This window comes from Gossypium raimondii, chromosome 1 (assembly GCF_025698545.1).
Source record: "Gossypium raimondii isolate GPD5lz chromosome 1, ASM2569854v1, whole genome shotgun sequence".
Taxonomy (NCBI): domain Eukaryota; kingdom Viridiplantae; phylum Streptophyta; class Magnoliopsida; order Malvales; family Malvaceae; genus Gossypium; species Gossypium raimondii.
The window spans coordinates 51,599,396-51,619,036 of NC_068565.1; the positions used below are offsets into that span (position 1 = coordinate 51,599,396).

Here is a 19,641-nt window from a genome sequence, read left to right on the forward strand (position 1 = left end):
TGAACAGAAGCTTATGAGAGCTAAATAGATAGTAAACACGAAAGTTCGCAACAAATGTTGAACCTCGATTTACTCGGGTAATTTGTTGTCAATTCGTCCTTTACATTCGTAGTGTCATAACACAGTTATGGTCTTATCATCAGAATGCCATAACCCAACTATGGTCTTAGATATAAACACTGCCATGGTCCAACCATGGTCTTACGCTCATAGTGTCATAACCCAATTATGGTCTTATCATCAGAATGTCATAGCCCAACTATGGCCTTACATATAAACACTGCCATGGTCCAACCATGGTCTTACGTTCATAGTGCCATAACCCAATTATGGTCTTAACCGTCAATTCATCCTTTGCTTTAGAATGATTGTACTCAATCTCGCGTTCAATCCAAACTGAGTATTAAATTCGATAATATATTTCCAATAATAATTCAATTCCAACAATAAAACACATATTTATATAATATTCATCACCAAATAACATTCACTTTAATCAAAATTATACAGAATATAGTTCATACGAACTTACCAGGCTAAATTGCAGGAATACCAAGATATATGGGCATTTTGGTAATTTTCTATTTCCCTCAATTTTTCACCCGATCTTAATCTAAATTAATATTTCATTCAAATTATTAATTTAAAAATAAAACAATTCATTTCATGCAATTTGGTCATTTTGACATTTTTACAAAATTGCCCCTAAAATTTTACTTTTATTCAATTTAGTCCCGAGTCCAAGTCATGCAAATTAACCATTTTAATGCAAACCTATACTATAAAAATACTAATATATTTTCCTCCTCCTCTCCATTCCACATCCTTAATGTATATAACATGCTTATGAGTAATATTATCTATAATTCTACTATTTACTTATGTTCATATCAAAGTTGTCCACGCGAGTCATAGTCAATAAATTATTTATATCTTGAGCTACGGAACTCCAAATTAATATCCAATAAATTTCTCTGAAACTAGACTCACATATATTTTTACCATAAAATTTTTAGAATTTATGGTTTAGCCAATAAGTACAGTTTATTCTTTAAAGTCATCTCTGTTCTGTTGTCTGATAGTTTCAACCCTTCTTCACTAAAAATTAATTATCTCCTCGTACGGGATTCAGATGATATTATCATTTGTTTCTATTGAAAATAGACTCATTAATAATTTTAAACATATAAATTCTAACCCATAATTGTTTTTATACAATTTTAATAATTTTCCAAAGTCGAAAAGGGATTCTGAAATCACTTGACTCTGTCTCATAAAAATTCAAATATCTCATAATATGAAATTCTATTGCTTACATCGTTTCTTCTATGTAAAACTAGACTCAATAAGCTTTAATTTAATATTTTATTCAACCTCTAATTCAATTTTTATGATTTTTGGTGAATTTTCAAAGTCAGACTACTGCTGCTGTCCAAAACTGTTTTAGTATAAAATGTTGATAACCAAATTTGTAACACCCTCCCTTCCTTTCTCTATAATATTTCCCATCACTTCCTCTTATTTCCCTTCACTAACATAACAAGAACATAGAACTTTATATAAATAAACTCTACTTTAACATCAATTTCATGCTTTTTCAATAATATCAAACTCATAAATATATTGAAATCTTGATGTTCTTACCTTGTCTTATTGATTTCAATCTTTAACTTGATTTTCTCTCTCCTCCAGCTTCTATTTCTTGAATCTAACTTGATATTCTAGCTCCCCATAGTCTCCTTATCAATTTTCTCTCTTGGTGGCTATGGAATTTTTTTATTTCTAAGTGAAAATGATGAATTTTTGGTGAAAGGACCAAATTGTAAAGAAAAGAAAATTTCTTTCTTTCTTTTTCTTCTCACGTTGGAGGCATGAAAAGATGAAAAATTCTCCTCATCTTTCCTCCCTTTTATATTAATCATTTAATAATAAAATAATACTAAAAATCTTAATAAAATATTAATTAAATAACATTTATCTAATCAATTAATTAAAAATATCACCAACATCATCATTACCTTCTAGAGTTCTCTCTCTTTCTAATTGACTATTTTGCCCTTCATGATCTTTTACAATTCCATCCTTGGGTCATTACTTAATTTGGTAAAATTACGATTTAGTCCCTTATAATTCTTCACCTATTCAATTTGGTCTTAATTCATCCATTTTCCTTAGTTTCTAGATCATTCTACCATTAAAATATTTGCACTATTGGTCCTTCAACTTTTTCATATTTACACTTTAACCCCTCAAATTTTGAGTATTTACTCTTGGGCAACAAAATTTTTCTCACTTTTGAGATTTAATCCTTTCTTGCATTAATATGTCATAATATATTTCCCAATGTTGACATAACTCAAAATTTCCCTTATTGTTACTTTGTTTTCTTATTTTGCTATATCAAGGGTACTATTTTACTTTCTTACTGTAGTAATTTTTGGGGTATTACATGTGTCAACGCTTTATTTTCCTAGCTTCGTTAATTTCCCATTTTTTTCCAACTTAGGAGGCCTTTTTGAAATAATAAAAATTTTGAGCTGTGCAATGTATTAGTTTTGCTTGAGTCTATAACAAATCATGATACATGTATGGATAGAGTGACATTTATGAAATTAAATTCACCAAAGCTATTATTTCTCAAGCCTAGAATATTTGCCAACTTGCAAGCATTCTTGAAGGGTTCTAGGTATTTCTAGGTTGAGTTATCTTCTTTTAGATCAAATAGTTGTCTTCTAGGTGCATATCAATTTAAAAAACTGTCAAAACAAATTTGGGGGCTCAAGTTATAATTGTTTTAGTGAAGTCTGTACTAGCAGAATTTTCTATAAAAGCTCAAAATGAAACACACAATCTTTTAAACTTTAAATCGATTTTGGGTATTTTTGAAGTTGAATTTATGGTATATTATGAGTCAAATTATGTATTATACTTATTATAAATAGGTTTACTAATAACATCATGCTTAGTATTTTTAGTATTATGTATGATTTAGTTCACAGGTTGGGTTGGGCCAAGCCTAAATATAATATTAACATACATTATATTTGCTTAAGTCTGGCCCGACTCAAAATATAAGCTTAAAATTTTGTCAAAATCCGTCTATATTTGCAAAAAATTAACCCAAACCCATTTTAAGTCCGTCCATATTATTTTTAATTTTTTAAAAAAGATTTATATTGTATTGTTTTAATATTTAATAATCTTATACATTTTTTATTTATTGAAATTTTTTATATAGTTATCTTAACATTATTTTAATATTTACATTAGAGTAGTATTATATATTTAGTATATATTTATTTCTTTAATGTGTTCTAAATTATATAATATATATAATAACATAATATAAAGTATTATAAACTTAAAAACGAGTCGAGTCAAGTCGGGCTCGATCCTTAAATGTTTAAGCCCGAGCTCAACTCATATTTTAAACGGGCCTAAATTTTTTTGCCCAAACCCATTTTTCAAACCTAATTTTTTTACCCAAACTCTTTCACTAATTTCGAGCCAACTTTCGACCTAGACGAGTAATCTAACCCGTGAACAAATCTAATTCGTAAATAACTTGATTAGGAGGGTTGATTAAATATGGATGTTAAAATCCAGACATCCTAAGGCATTAGGTCATCTATCTTGTCGTTCATCATCATTCATCCATCTTCAATAATTTAGTTCTTTCATTCCATAATTCATCTTGCCCCAAGCTTAGTTGTTATAAATATAAATTTAATGTTTGTTTATTATAAATTATATAATATATCATAGAAAATAGGTCGGGTCTAATTCAAGCCTTAAACGTTTAAACTTGATTCTAATCCATATTTTAAACGGGTCTATTTTTTTTTCAAACAACTTTTCAAGTCTACTTTTTTTTGCTCAACCCTCCCAATTTTAGGCGGGCTATTGGGCTTGGGTAGATGACTCGACTAGGTAGCGGAAGAGAAATTTTTTATTAGGATTGAGAAAACTGACTAAACTGACTTAATCTGTTTAGTTGAATTCAGTTTGGGCAATTTTTCGATTATGGATTTGATTTTAAGTCAGTTATCAAATTTTGAAATTTCAAACCGACTTGACAAAAAAAAAACTCGATTATATTTAATGTATTTTCAATTATTTAAAAAATATAAAATAATCAATAACTAAAGTTAATTAACTGACCGATCTAAAGTTGGTTCAGTTACACCAATTCTTGAGCTCTAATTCAGTTGGATTAACTTTTGTAAATTATGATCACTTTAATAAAATTCCTGATTGAGTTGGTGTCACCCTCAATCCGGTCACCAACTCGGTTAGAAAGTTATGATAGTACCTTTTTGAAAGTAAAATAAGGAATATTATTTGAATATATTTTAGTATTTTCACTTAAAAAAACCAAAAAAAAGGCGTTTGATAAGATTTTAACTCACAATAGTAAAACTTTTAGTTTACCACTCAGCTAAAATTTTATTTTTATACATTTTAACTTTATCATGCACATTTTATCACCTCCGTTAATTATATATATTAATAATGTATTTGATTGTGTTGGTATCACAAGTTAACTCGAGATTGACTCAAGATTGATGACAACACAATGATAAACAATTTAATCTATTTTTTCATTTTAATAACATACATATTTCATGGTTATTATTAATAAGTTTCAAACCATATATTTCATTATTTATCGTATGTTATTTTTAAACATCCTGTTGAGTATGAGTTCTATTCCAGTCAAATTTGAGAAATAATTTTCTAGTTAAACCCTAGTTATTTGTTTCAATCAAACTCGATTAGTCTATATTATTTTATTATTTAACTTATGAACTTAGCCTATACAATTTTAAAAATATTAAAACTCATAATATTTTAAAAAATTTAACGTTTACATATTAAATTTTTCATTTTAGTTCATTTTAATAAAATATATATTTGATGTGTTTTCACCCAAATCTTTTATCACTATCACAAAACTATTTTTTCCGTACAAATAAAAATCTGCAACGTGGCTTAAGTTTTCTGATTAAAGTCACCATTTTTAATAATAAAAAGGTAGAAATTGATGAAAAAAAAACTGAAGGGTCTATTTGGTCCACTGCAATGTCGACGACCAGTGAAAAGGCGAGGAATTTAGAATGATTTAGGACTTGGGTAATTCGGGTTTTCTTTGAAAGTTCCAAAATTGATTAAAATTTTACTGTCATAACATGGAATCGCCGACAAAATTTTCGTCGATTGAACCCCACGATCGAGTCATACAGGTATGTTCTTTGTATTAATCTGTTTCTTAATTTTTGATTATTCAATTCGGTTGAATGTGAAAATATTGAAGCTTTATGATTATATTGTATTAGCATTTGTATTTGTATTGCTTGATATTGAACTACTAGTATCTGATGAAAAAAGGGTTGTGTTTATATTTATGATCAGAGGTTAGCAGCTTTAGGGATTCCAGTGGAGTACTTGGATAGGCATTACGAAGGGATAGTTGATTTCGTTAGTGATAATGGGTTGTCGCTGGAGATAGTTTTCGCAATCTTACCTACTGATGAGGAAATGGTAGAGTCTATACAAGATGCTAGGCTAAAGTCTAAGAAATGGCTGTGTGTATCTGTGGAAAACTGGTTTCGTGAGAGTTTGGTTTGGTTACAGTGGTTGATGTTTCGAGGTGAGCCGGTGAATGCTTTCAGAAGCCTAGCAAAATTGAGTGTCGATCAACGAGGTGTTTGTGCTGCGGTTTGGGGATCAAATGACATTGCATATAGGTGCCGAACATGTGAGGTTGATCCAACTTGTGCTATTTGCGTCCCTTGTTTTCAGAATGGGAATCATAAAGGTCATGATTTTTCTATTTTTAAAACTGGCGGTGGTTGTTGTGATTGCGGGGATGAAACAGCATGGAAACACGAGGGTTTTTGCTCGAAGCATAAAGGTGCTGAACAGATTCAACAGCTTCCTGAGACTATAGCGGATTCAGTTGGGCTGGTGCTTGATGTTCTCTTTAACTTTTGGAGAAACAAGCTATTCTTAGCAGAAGGTATCTTCGAAGGGACAACGAGAGAGAGTGATAGTGGCAATGAGCAGGGGAAAGCTGCTAATGAGCTAACTTACGTAGTCGTTGAGATGCTTTTAGACTTTTGCAATAAGAGTGAGAGTTTGCTGAGTTTTGTGTCGAAGAGGATGATTTCCTTAGATGGTTTATTGGGTATTCTGATCAGAGCTGAGAGGTTTATAGGTGATGGTGTTGTGAAGAAACTCCATGAACTGCTGCTGAAATTGCTCGCAGAGCCTATCTTCAAAAATGAATTTTCTAAAGTATTTTTAAGCTATTACCCTACTGTTATAAATGAAGCCATAAAAGATGGCAGTGGTAGCATTCTCAAGAGCAAGTACCCTCTAATCTCAACTTTCTCTGCCCAAATATTCACAGTGCCAACCCTAACTGCTCGTCTTGTGAAGGAGATGGACCTACTAGGTGTGCTACTGAAATGCCTGGGCAACATTTTTATTTCTTGTTCTCAGAAAGATGGCCATTTGAAGGTAATTGTATAAACTTTTGCTATTTTTTTGACCATACTTGATGCTGTTTAGTCAACTGGGGTAATATGGATATGCAGGTCAACTTGGTCACTTTTATTCAAAGGGATTGGTAATCAACTTAAGTAACAAATGCTATATAAATGTAGAATGAATTATTCAAAAATAAGAAAGAGAGCCTAGTAGAAATGGAGTTTGTTCGCATTTTCTGTCATTCGAGTTATAGTAATGAGAACAGTAACATGTTAAAATTTTTACGGTCTGTGTAAAGTTACTTGTGTTTTGTTCTTTTGCAGGTTACTAAGTTGGGAAGTTTGTATTATACCACTTTCCTTGTAGTTGAACATATTCGGTTTGTTATGAGCCATGATGTAGTCTCCAAATATGCAACCCATGAGCAGCAGGACATTGTAAGAACTTGGCTAAAGCTTTTAGCTTTTGTGCAAGGGATAAACCTTATAAAGAGGGAAACTAACCTCCATATAGAAGAAGAAAATGATTCCATACATTTGCCTTTTGTTTTAGGCAGTTTTATTGCCAATATTCATTCCCCTTTGGTGGATGGAGCATTTTCTGTTGCTGTAAGTGAAGGAACAAATGTTCTTCCTTATACTTTTAAGCAAGATATGGACGATGGAGATGGTGTAAGGCATGCAAAAGTAGGAAGGCTATCCCAAGAGAGTTCTGTTTGTAGTTTAACAGGAAGGAGTATGTCAAAGGTTACTGAAGTTGAATCTGATTCCGTATCTCGTCTTTCAGTACCTTCCTCTGCTATCTGGTTAATACAGGAGTGCTTAAGGGTTTTGGAGACTTGGTTGGAAGTCGATGATGGTATCTCTGCAGCTCTTCAGAGTATATATTCTCCTAATAGTAATGGCATTTCTGATAGGAATCTTTTAGCAAAAAAAAGAATACAATATGAAATTAGAGGAGGCAAATATTTTGGTAAACTAACTGGTTCAAGTGAAAATCATTGCTCAGAATCTTCTTCACCTGTATATAATGGACATCTAGCAAGTGACGACATGGAGATGGAGACAGGCACTGGCACAGGTCTAGCTGTTCTACCTGTTTTGAGTCTGTCTGAATGGCCTGATATTATTTATGATGTCAGTTCGCAAGAGATATCCGTTCACATACCATTACATCGATTACTTTCCTTGCTTCTGCAGAATGCATTAAAATCATGTTATGGTGAATCTGTAATGCCAAATATAACAAATTCTTCTTGTTCTCCAAGTTTGTTGTCACCAACTTATCCAGATTTCTTTGGTCACATCCTTGGGGGCTGCCATCCTTTTGGATTCTCTGCCTCAGTTATGGAGCATCCCTTGCGGATCAGGGTGTTTTGTTCTCAATTTTTATCTGGAATGTGGCTGAAGAATGGGGATGCTGGACTAGTATCTTACAAGTGGTATCGCTCTTCTCGCTGGTTGGTCAATTGTGCTTTATAAATTGAATATAATTAGGCAGAAAAAGTTCCCCTCCAAGTTTCCATTTTTTAGTTGTCAAGTTCTTTCTGATGTCCTTTACTTGCAGGTCTGAAGAAGGTTTGGAGCTTGATCTATTTTTGCTGCAATGCTGTGCTGCACTAGCTGCTCCTGATCTCTATGTTACGAGAATTTTAGAACGATTTGGGCTATTAAACTACCTTTCTCTAAATCTTGAAAGATCAAATGAGTATGCGTTTGTCCCCTTAACTTCTACTTTGCACCATTGAAATGCTTTTAATGTCATTTAATTCCTTTTACAGATTCCATAAATGATCAGAAATGTGTCTGCTTGAATATGCAATAGCAGGGTTCATTCTGTTTTCAAGCAAATGTTATGGACCTTGTTAATCATAATGGAAATACCTTTTGCTAGTTTGGACCAAGCTTTTTGATTTGTTCTTTTGTGCTTTGGACAGCAAAATTGTAGTAGTAAAAATGGCACATGCACTCAAACTCCCATAACCACCATACACGCTTAAGATTATAAGTTTCTGAATTCTTGTTTGTTGTAATGCAACACTATTACTGGGCTCAATGGGTGCTTTCAGGTATGAGCCAATTCTTGTAAAGGAAATGCTCACTCTGATCATGCAAATTTTACAAGAAAGGCGATTCAGTGGACACAGTATAGCTGACAGTCTGAAAAGAGAGTTCATTTATAAGTTAGCAATTGGAGATGCCACTCACAGTCAACTACTGAAATCTCTACCTTGTGAGCTCTCTAAGTTTGATCAGCTTCAGGAAATTTTAGACAAAGTTGCTGCATACTCTAATCCATCAGACTTAAATCAGGTTGGAGTTTGTGTTCTGAAATATTCTTTCAATATTAATGGGTTGAGCAAATGTTTTGATTAGTTAATATTTCTTAACATCGATGTGTCAGGGAATGTATTCATTGCATGGGGTGTATTGGAAGGAGCTGGATTTGTACCATCCTCGTTGGAGCTCGAGGGATTTGCAAGTTGCAGAAGAAAGATACTTCCGTTTCTGTGGTGTCTCTGCAATGACTACTCAGCTGCCTAGGTGGACAAAAATATATCCTCCTCTTGAGGGAGTTGCTAGAATTGCTACATGCAGAGTGACACTTAAGATTATTCGTGCAGTGTTATTTTATTTTGTTTTCACTGATAAATGCACTGAATCACGTGCTTCTGATGGTATCCTTATGAGAGCATTGCACTTACTGTCACTAGCATTAGACATTTATTTGCAGCAGAATGGAGCTACTGATGTGGAACGTCATATTGAAGATTCATATTCTATGCCAGTTTTTGCTGTTGAGGAAATTGGTGAATCTTTGAACTCTGCTGCCAGCAAACAAAGTTTGTTATCACTTCTTGTTGCTTTAATGAGAATGCATCAGCAAGTGAATCGAAATAGCTATTTGGATTCTAGCAACTCTAGTTTTTCTCCTCTGGTTGAGAGCTTATTGAAGAAGTTTGCTGAAGTTGATTCACACTGCTTTGCCAAACTGCAACTACTTGCACCCGAAGTGGTTAGCTGTCTGTCAAAATCTATTCCTACTACTGATAGTACATCTAATATGCATAAGGCGAAAGCTCGTGAAAGACAAGCGGCCATAATGGTGAGGTTTTGCACTGGAGTTGGGTGAATTTATGCTAAGAATAAAAGTTAAAGATATTATGTTCTTCAAAACAGAAATGCTGTTAATTGTCTGTAATCAAATTCAGTGCATAATATCATAAATGTAAATGGTATGGGAAGTTGAACCGTAATGGAACATCATCCAGTGTATTAGTTTGTTGGTTTGAATTGTTTTCTTTATTCTTTCATTTTCCATGCAGGCTAAAATGAAAGTTGAGCAATCCAAATTTCTGTCAAGCATCACTTCAGATGCTGATTATGATTCAAATTCCGAAGCAGAAATGCCAAATTCTGCTCCTGAACATGAAACGGAAGGTGCTGTGCAACAAAGTTGCTCTCTTTGCCATGATCCTACTTCCAAAAATCCTGTTTCTTTCTTGATTCTTCTCCAGGTAAGTGATTAGTCTTTAGGTTACCGTCACTTGAGACAAATGGATTTTTTTTCCTGCAAGAACTAACTAATTGTTCTTCCTTGGAAAAAGAAATCTAGGATTTTGAGCTTTGTTGATAGACGTTGTCCTTCTGGAGATCGATGGGCAGACAAGAAGCAAGGTTCTATTCCCACAAATAGAGTGACTGATCAATCTGGATCAAATGGCTCTTCCAGCAGTTCAGGGTTGTCTTCTCCTCCATTTCAGTTGACTGAAAATTCGGTTGTTGAGTCTGGTGATTATGAGCAAGCACAATGTGGTGAAGTAAATGTCATTCTTGAGTTTATCAAGTCTTGGTTTCCTTCACTGAGGAGCACTCAAGCACCTTTCTCATCTAGTTACATGAGGGACAGTAGTGAATATAATTTGGAGACACTAGAAGAAGATATGTGCATACGTATTCGTAAAGAAATGTGTGATACTTCATTAAGCTCAAGCCTTAAAAAGGATGATGTATCCTTTGCCAGTGGAGGTTCTCTGGGAAGCAGCAGGGATGCTGACTGTCACGGACCTGGGAAATACATTGCTTCTCTTTCAAGCAAGACAAGTGAAAACTCTTTGGGTTTTGAGAACTGTAATGGTGATAGAGAGTTGACAGAATCTGCTTCAAAGCCTTTTGCTTATGATGGACTTGGCCTGTTAGATTGTGATGGAATTCATCTTTCTTCATGTGGACATGCTGTTCATCAGGATTGTCTTGATAGCTATTTATCATCACTGAAGGAAAGGTAAGTCTTCTAAAAGGGAATTCATTTTCATTCTTATTATATTTGCTTATTTCTTTTAGGGGTTGAGGGGAAAGATGTCACCATCTCAATGTTGCATTTTGCCACCGTATATTAATATGACTTTAGTTTCTTCAAAACTTTGATTTTAGGATAAAGTGGAAATTAAAAATTAATATTACTTAAGAATACATCCTTTTGATAATTTTATATTGTAAATTAATTAATGAAAATTTCGTGTAAATTTATTTTATTAAAACTAAAGCTCAAATTTCTATGGTTTTTCTTTTGGTGTATTAGTTATCAGCAATGATATGTTATGACTTGAAAATGCTTGACAAACCATGGTAGGAAGCATATAAAGATATAAGGTTTGCTGAAATTATTATTTTTTTATGTAAATAAATATCATGTTTCAGTGAATGCCTTTTATAACATTGAGTGCTGTAACAGTGAACTCTGAAAAACCTTGAAGAATCTTGGGTGTACGGTTTGGATATTTTTTTTAAAAAAATATACGTAATTTCATTGTACAAGGAAGCAAAAGTCTCACACAAATGCCTTTTAACTTGGTAACTTTAAATAGGTGTTATAGGTTTGTCCATGCATGTGCCTGCATAGAAGTGCTCTTTCTTGAAAGTGTTTAAGATATCTTCTTGTTCTGTGGTCATAGGTATGCCCGAAGAAGTTTCTTTGAGGGGGCACTTATTTTAGATCTTGATAAGGTACAAGCTTACTCGAAATTGGCTTTTCTTTTTTTGCAAAATCCTTATCTTACATTTGTTGTCTATCTGGTACTTGTTTGCCTTGTCAGGGAGAGTTTCTTTGTCCAGTGTGTCGACAACTAGCGAATGCTATCTTGCCTGCAGTGAATGGAAGGACCGGAAGGCAGGCTATGAGTGTAACTGTTGATCCACTGCCTGCTCTAGGTTCTCCATCTGCATCAAATGAAGAAATCTGTCCCCTTATGCTTCAGCAAGGATTATGTCTTCTAAAAACTGCAGCAAAGGTGGTTGGGAGGCCTGATTTCATTAAAGCTCTTTCTCGTCAAAGAACAGAAAGTACTAGTCAGGATCTTGAACCTATATCTCGAGCGCTGTATAAAATGAACTTTTCAAAAAACCAGGAGATGCTCTTTGGATCTTCAAGGTTAAGTCACACTATAATCATATGGGATATTCTCAAGTATTCTCTTATGTCAACAGAAGTTGCTGCCCGTGGTTTAAAGACTTCTATGGCCACAAATTATACGCTTACTTCTCTGTATAAGGAATTTAAATCTTCTAGTGAATTTATCTTTTCCTTGTTGCTAAGAGTTGTCCAGAACCTGAGCAATTCTAATTCTCTTCACGCTCTTCAAAGATTTAGAGCTCTTCAACTGTTTGCACAGTCTATTTGCAATGGGATTTTATCTGATTACCACAGTACCCGACATAAAGTGGAAGGTACAATTTTCTCTATTTATTGCTTTGAAATTCGGTAAAAGTGTCATAGAGGCCCTTGTATCAGGAGTCGGATTGTGTTTTGCCCCCTCTACTCAAAAAATGGGCAAATTAGTCCATGTATGTTAGATTAAAGAGTTAATTGGTCATTCTGTTAAAAATTTCATCTATTTCTACTATTAAAAATTGGTCTCTATACCTCAGCATGAGGCACACGTAGTATGCCCGTTGTTATTGTTTGGTTATTCTGTCAGCTATGACAGTTTTTAATAGTAGGAAAGGATGAATTTTTTAATAGAAAAGACTAGTTTGCTTTTTGATCTAATGTGTAGGGACTAATTTGGCCCATTTTCTTAGTGGGGGCAAAATGCAATCTGACACCTAGTACAAGGGCTTTCATGGTATTTTTACCTTTGAAATTCACTAGAAAATTGGCACTAGATTCATGCAGAATGTCTAGTAAGTTCTAGAGGTGTAGATATATTTTAAATATAGAAATCATGGTTATCCAAGTAAGTTCTCAATAAACTCCATATGAAGAATTTACTATGGTGTTTTGATCGTTCAGGAAAACAAGTTGAAATAAATTGGTAAAATTTTCCACTCACGCTAATAGACCAAAATTTTCCACTCACGCTAATAGACCGACTTTTCTCTACTTAACCAAAATAAAGGAGGATGGAGGTACAGTGAGAGGGAGAGAACATTTCTTTGAACTAATTTAATGAAGAGCAGCATTATTATATACATATGTGAAGGGTGGGATGTTATTAATTTTGGATTTAGTTTATATACAGTAATCAAGTAGCAGATAAGTTCCTAGTTTTGGATTCTTTTTGTTTAAATGTTTACTCATGATTGTAAGTGTTGACAGAAAATCTCCTTCGTATCTTGAAACCTGACGATAAGGAAGCATTAAATCCCGGTATTCAGTTTTGGAATCGGGCAGCTGATTCTGTTCTTGCTCATGACCCTTTCTCATCATTGATGTGGGTTCTCTTCTCTCTTCCATTCCCATTTCTATCATGTGAGGAGTCCGTGTTATCCCTTGTGCATGTCTTCTATGTTGTCTCCGTAATTCAGGTTTGCCACTATTTCTCTTAACATAGCCTACCTCGGTCTTTTAAGTATATTTGTGTGCGTGCGTGTGGTTTTTTTTTTTTGGGAGGGGGGTGGTATGAACAAGTAGATTTGGTTATTGCCAACGGTCAAATGGAAAATTATGAAAACTTTGAAACTTCCAAACTTTAGGCAGATATTACTATTGCTTTATGCAAATCATAGAAGATGTTTTCTTTTAGGTTTTAAAGGATGATATTTTTAAATAAAAATTTCGTCAAAGCTGATATTTTCTATGAATGAAACTATTAGTCACTTAATTTTGCAATGCAACAGAATTTGTGAATGTGATATGCTCTGATTTTCAGGCTATAATTACATGTCGGATACAAGGTTATAACGTCAATGAGCTAAGTTCCCAACATTGCCTAATTACTGATATCTGTAACATTCTTGGAGAATCTGATTTTGCTCGCTGGTATTTCATATCAAATGAAGTTGAACTTTCTTGTGATATTAAAGATATTATTAGAAGATTGAGTTTCCCTTACTTGCGGAGGTGTGCATTGTTGTGGAAGATGCTTAAATCTTCTGTCCGATCACCATTCTGTGATAGTGATAACTTGTGGAAGCTATCTCATATGATGGATGCAACTAAAACTACTTCAATGGAGCTCAATGAAGCACAAAAACTGGAGAAGATGTTTAAGATTCCTCCTGTAGATGTTATTCTTGATAATGAAGTCGCACGATTGTTTGCATTAAAATGGTTTCGTCATTTCCACAATGTATATAGAACCAGTAGTGTCCAAAATGTTTTCTACTGTAATCCTGTGGTTCCTTTTAAGTTGCTGAGCCTGCCTCATGTTTATCAAGACCTATTCCTAAGGTTTGTTACAAATTTGACCTTATACAAGTTGATATCGGTCCACTTTCAAGAATACTTTAATCGGTCCACTTTCAAGAATACTTTCATTCATGAGAAAAAATGTGCCTTTCAACAGGTATATAAGTCAGTGTTGCCCTGACTGCAAAACTGTTGTTCACGAGCCTGCGTTATGTCTGTTGTGTGGTAGATTATGCTCTTCAATCTGGAAGCCATGCTGCAGGTTAATGATCAACATCACTTGTTGCCTTTTTTGTGCTTTAATCTCTGCATTTATTATTGGTTCTCTTGTATTCTTATTATTAAGCTTCATTACTAAGTCTAAAGTACCAATTTCTTTGTTCTTCATGATTTTCGTAACTAGGGAGAGTGGATGCAAATCTCATGCAAAGTCCTGTGGAGCTGGTATTGGTGTATTTCTGTTGATAAAGGTATCAATCTCCTAGTTTTTTCTTCAAATTTTATTTAATATATTTCATGAAAAAGCAGAGACGAAGCCAAAAGTTTATCTTTGAGTGCCCCTGCCTGCCCCCCTTGGCCCTGTTCCTGTGAAAAAGGCTAATGGTCTTTGTTGTTGTAATAGAGAACAACAATCTTGCTACAAAGATGTGGTCGTCAAGCTCCTTGGCCGTCTCCTTATTTGGATGCATTTGGTGAAGAGGTAAGGTATTTCCCTTTCATTAACAAAGTTCGTAGTCGTTGAAGAGGTAAGGTATTTGGTCTCACTGCAAATGTTTTCTTGAATCCTAAGGGAAGGGAATGCATAATATCTCCTGACCCACCACCCCGTTATTCATCAATGAAGGAACCACTTTAGTTCTTCTTTGGTTACAATTCAATGCTACAACATGATTGGTTACTAAAGGCTAGTCTACTTGATTTTCTGCATCATTTTCTTATTTCAGGATAACGAAATGCATAGAGGAAAACCGCTCTACTTGAACGAGGAACGCTATGCCGCTCTAACTAACATGGTGATATCCAAATCGTTTTTTTTGTTGCGTTGTTCACGAAAACAAAGGTTTTTATTTTCCGATGTTCATAATACCATATTCTCTCAATAGGTTGCTTCTCATGGCCTTGATCAGAGTTCAAAGGTTCTTGGTCAAACTACCATTGGTACCTTCTTCGCGGTTTAGTTTGGTTACATGTTTAAGGTGGTGGGTGAGAGCATTTTTATCCTTATGTACCTTTCATATTAACGACCATAAGGTCTAGTTAAAATGGTCCAGGACTGTCTTCATGTCTCAACCGATTTTGTTCATTTTATTTTTTTCAGGCAGGTGTTAGATATGGCTGATTTTGCTGTTCTCTTGTTTCATATTCTGTTGTTAGACTCTTAAATTGAAGAACCCGTGGCACGTAGAGTCCAATGCCTTGACCGACAAGTCTTCAATTGAACATATTCAGGCTTTAGATCACCATGTTGATCGGGTACCGGTTTCAAAGGAGACAACACTATGAGAAAACAGTTTGGTTTCTTCTATAACTTTCCATGTTTTTTCTTTTCATCACCGATAAGTAGAGCCATAAATTCTAATGTAAGGCAGTTGAAATCTTTCTCAAGTTAAAGGGCATATATATATATATATATATATATATAACATATTGTAAATAGTTCAACATTTTCGCTTGACAGCAGCTCTCATCTTGTGCTTATAAATGCGCTTTGGTTCACTTCCATGAATGTCCCTAAGCTTTTTCTGTTCAACATGATCCACTCTGTTAGTAAGTTTAATGTAAAAAATTGTGTATTTTTACCGTATGATATATGCTCCATTTCTAATTATTTAATGACATTTTAGTGATTTTTTTATTTACTTTTTGATAATTTTTTTACCTCGAATTGCAAACCCGAATCCAAAATGGGGTTAGAGCTTAGGGTTTTTAATTCAAAGTTTAGTGTAAAAATTATCAATATTGTATATCAATGATATAAAAAATTATTAAAATATTATTAAATAATTAAAATGAATCAAATGATGCGATAAGAATAATCCATAATATAATTTGAATGATCATAAATTCACTATTTTTCACTCATTAAACCACAAAAGAAAAAAGTTTTTTTTGGGAGTAATTTACCAATAAAAGCTCTTTTTTTTAAAAAAAATTACCGAAATGGGTCAATTATTTAATTATTTACTGGAATGATTCATTTTTTGCGAAATTGCGTCCACATTAGCGCGATGTCAAGGTACGCGCCAGGAAATCGCATCCATGTCAGCGCGAGTTGCTGACGTGGAAGCAAATCAGAAAAAATAATATAACAATTCTGTAAAAAAAATCCGGTGTTTACTTCAAATAAATAAGAAAAATAATAATTTGAATGTTTCAAAATTCAATTTTAAACCGAAAAAATCAAAATTTATAGGTAAAAAAGGATCTTTTTCGACGAAAATTACGGTAAACCGCCTTCGGCTGTTTGTCAGCGAGTAGATCTCGAAAAGTTATTCGAAATAAAAAAAATCGTCTCAATCGGACAACTGAGATTAAAGTTATGGCCTTTCAAAGTTTTTCAAGCTAAAAAACATAAACTGCATCCCACGTACTAAAGGGAGCGATTTGCTTCCACGTCAACAACTCGCGCTGACGTGGATGCGATTTCCTGACGCGTACCCTGACATCTCGCTGACGTGGACGCAATTTCACGAAAAATAGACCTCTCCGATAAATAATTAAATAATGAGCCCATTTCGATAATTTTTTTAAAAAAAAGCTTTTATTGGTAAATTACCCTTTTTGGGGACCTTTTTGATTTATCACCTTCTCCATTTCCAAAAAGTTATCTTATTTGTGTAAATAATATATTTAATCTTTACTCTTTGTATTTTAATTCAAGCCGAACTTTTAATTTAAATATTTTGAATTAACTAATTTTATATGAGATTAATCTAAATTTATAATATATTATATATGAATTATAATTTTATATATAAAATTTTGATTTAATTTAACTTTCACAAATTAATTAATTGCTTTCATATATAATTATAATTATAATAAAATATTTATATAATCTTTTAAATACGCACAATTAAAATAAAATCAAGATTTCATATATATACACATTTACACCACTGCACATTGATGTTTAATTTTAAAATTTATTCAATTTCAATTATGTGATAAAATTGTAAATTTAATTTATATTCTTTAATTAATTACTCAAATTTCTTGAAATTAGTAATTATAATGTTAAAACAGTAACTTAATAGATTTAAATACACTAAAAATATACCATTAATTTAACCTTTCCAAACCAAATGGCATTGAAAGATAAAAAAGAAGAAATCTTGTAAGCAAAAGCCAAATAGAGCTTTCCTTCATTCATTCATCAGTTATATAACATGGCAGTAACACAACAGAGCTAGTTAAAATACTTTCATTTCACTATACACACACACACACACACCAAGCAACCATGGATACAAGAAGCAAAACACCTAATGAACCATGGCTGCTTTATTCTAATAATAAAAACCCAAATACATCATATATTATTTATATCAGCTTCCATAATATGCTTCGGTTTTTTTTTTCCCTCATTTACAATTGCAAGGGTTGCAAGTGCAGTTATCTCCACATTTGCAGCCATTTTCAGCCCCAGTTTCCATTTCAGCTCCATCAAAGTTCCTGCATGCATATTAGGAAACATAGTTCAGAACCATAAAAGATTAACTCTTTTAATTAGTATTCAGTTTGATCCTTTTGATACGTACACTTTCCGGGGTGCCACGCCAAGAACAAGTGTCTCAGTTGTGGTTTGCTCAGCAAAGTTCATCTCAGGGTACATCTTGCAACTACAAGATCATACAAAAATTAGGAACAAAAATGATGAAAAAATAAATAAATTGATTTGGAAGATACCCTTTAATGAAAAATGAGAAAAAAAATGAAAAATTCATGGCCGGAGAAGGGAGGGGATGGTTTAATTACCCGCCGCAGCCGCCGCCGCACTTGCAACCGGAGCCGCAACCGCAGTTTCCACCACAGCAAGACATTTTTCTTCACCTCACTGATTGAATTAGAAAAACACCAAAGGGCGACTCTTAATACAAAAATCGAAAACAACAACGCAATTTGAATGGAATTACACGAAGAAGTCTATGATATTTATAGAACTAAGGGGGAGGGGGACTTGCGATATCAACCATACACGTGTCACGATCTTACGTCATGCTGATCCTAGGGTGGAGAGCTCTAGTGTTTTCAAGGTTGTGGTTGTTCCTCGACTTGAATTACCACTGTTGGATGTAAGTCGGTTTTCATTTCAGGGTGTGAAGTTGGACGGTGATGATGTGATTTGCGTGTTTGAGTTTCTTAGGCATGGGGCCAAATTGGATTTAATGAGGTTGGAAATATTGATGTATGAGTCTCTTGGTTTTGGTCCAACCATTTGTCTCCATTTTCACGTCACATTTGTCATTTCATTTTCCTGTTTTGCATTGAAATTAATATGTTATTTTTTTGGAGAAATTATATTTTATCAAATTCTTTCGATATGGTCTATTTTTAATTATTTAATAATATTTTATATGTAATTGATATATAATTTTAGTAATTTATTTAAATCTGAATTTTAAATTAAATTTAGGGTTTAAAGTTTTAAATTTAAGGGTTAGGATTTAATATAAAAAATTATTAAAATTATGTATCAATGACATAAAAAATTATTAAAATATCATTAAATAATTGAATGATGCAATGGGAAGAGTCCATAAAATAATTTTATTTATTTTGGCATGAAAATTTTGGATTTTGTGTTTAAATTTGAAATCAATAAGATTGGATACTTAAATAAAGTATAAAATTTTATCAAAATTATGTAATGTCAAGACATATTATATATTTTTTAAAGGTAAATTCATTAATTCATTCAATAAATGGAATCAGACAATTCAGAGAGAAAAACATAGCAAACACTCGTCGTAGATGGTGAAGAACAAGTTCCTTCAACACAACAAAAACTTTAGCCTCAGTATCAATAGAACATTATGACACGTTGACATTGACTTTGTCACAACTCAAGCACTTAATACAATAATAAAATCAACTCCGGATGATCCAAAGCGGCGAGTAAAAATCGAGTATTGTTGAAAGAGAAAGTTAAATATAGTAAAAAGTAAACTGTAAAACGAATATTTATAACAAAAAATAAAAATATTATTTAAGAATCAATGAACTTATTACTACTCAATAAATGATAATTATAATTAATAAGATTTATTATCTACCCATGCTGAATTTATGGCTATTCAATTTGGAATAGGATAGATATTAAATTTATATATAAATTTTGGTTTAATGTGTAATTTAATATATGAATTTTGATTTGGTTCAATTTGGAAAAGTTCATATATAATTTTATATTTATCCCATTTAGAATCGAATAATTTAAATTTTTATATATGGAGTAAAGTTCTGTCAGCGTTGTTTTCTCATTTATAACACTCAAATTTAAGATCTTAAACGTTATTA

At 33.0% G+C, this 19,641-nt stretch overlaps 2 protein-coding genes across 20 annotated transcripts; one reads left to right on the forward strand and one right to left on the reverse strand.

The window, feature by feature from the left end:
* Positions 1-5,037: 5,037 nt before the first annotated feature.
* On the forward strand, positions 5,038-15,841 carry LOC105786499 (E3 ubiquitin-protein ligase PRT6). Of its 19 annotated transcripts, none has more exons than XR_008188727.1 (18): positions 5,038-5,243; positions 5,413-6,522; positions 6,816-7,951; positions 8,059-8,199; positions 8,561-8,804; positions 8,896-9,597; positions 9,818-10,009; positions 10,100-10,776; positions 11,447-11,498; positions 11,588-12,218; positions 13,090-13,298; positions 13,643-14,163; positions 14,279-14,383; positions 14,525-14,591; positions 14,744-14,826; positions 15,066-15,134; positions 15,225-15,324; positions 15,440-15,841. XR_008188727.1 is itself a non-coding variant. In XM_012612966.2 (18 exons), the coding sequence occupies exons 1-17, from the start codon at positions 5,190-5,192 to the stop codon at positions 15,297-15,299; spliced, it is 6,063 nt and encodes a 2,020-aa protein (XP_012468420.1). In that variant the 5' UTR covers positions 5,038-5,189; the 3' UTR covers positions 15,300-15,324; positions 15,440-15,841. The 19 variants fall into 19 exon arrangements, 10 of the variants coding, with proteins under 10 accessions (XP_012468420.1, XP_012468418.1, XP_012468425.1 ...); XR_008188730.1 differs by having other exon boundaries at positions 15,444-15,841; XR_008188726.1 differs by having other exon boundaries at positions 15,225-15,320.
* A 1,615-nt stretch (positions 15,842-17,456) lies between these two features.
* LOC105786502 (metallothionein-like protein 2) lies at positions 17,457-18,267 on the reverse strand. The gene is made up of 3 exons (XM_012612975.2): positions 18,100-18,267; positions 17,883-17,963; positions 17,457-17,796 (listed from the first exon to the last, which is right to left on the reverse strand). The coding sequence occupies exons 1-3, from the start codon at positions 18,162-18,164 to the stop codon at positions 17,706-17,708; spliced, it is 237 nt and encodes a 78-aa protein (XP_012468429.1). The 5' UTR covers positions 18,165-18,267; the 3' UTR covers positions 17,457-17,705.
* Between the last annotated feature and the right edge of the window lie 1,374 nt (positions 18,268-19,641).

Excerpts from the sequence above, each read along its gene's own strand:
- LOC105786499 (XM_012612966.2), top strand. The coding sequence starts at position 5,190 with ATGGAATCGCCGACAAAATTTTCGTCGATTGAACCCCACGATCGAGTC. Across the intron at positions 6,523-6,815 it reads AGAAAGATGGCCATTTGAAG|GTTACTAAGTTGGGAAGTTT; the intron begins GTAATTGTATAA and ends GTTCTTTTGCAG. Across the intron at positions 11,499-11,587 it reads TTATTTTAGATCTTGATAAG|GGAGAGTTTCTTTGTCCAGT; the intron begins GTACAAGCTTAC and ends TTGCCTTGTCAG.
- LOC105786502 (XM_012612975.2), bottom strand. The coding sequence starts at position 18,164 with ATGTCTTGCTGTGGTGGAAACTGCGGTTGCGGCTCCGGTTGCAAGTGC. Across the intron at positions 17,964-18,099 it reads TGCGGCGGCGGCTGCGGCGG|TTGCAAGATGTACCCTGAGA; the intron begins GTAATTAAACCA and ends ATGATCTTGTAG. Across the intron at positions 17,797-17,882 it reads GGCGTGGCACCCCGGAAAGT|GAACTTTGATGGAGCTGAAA; the intron begins GTACGTATCAAA and ends ATATGCATGCAG.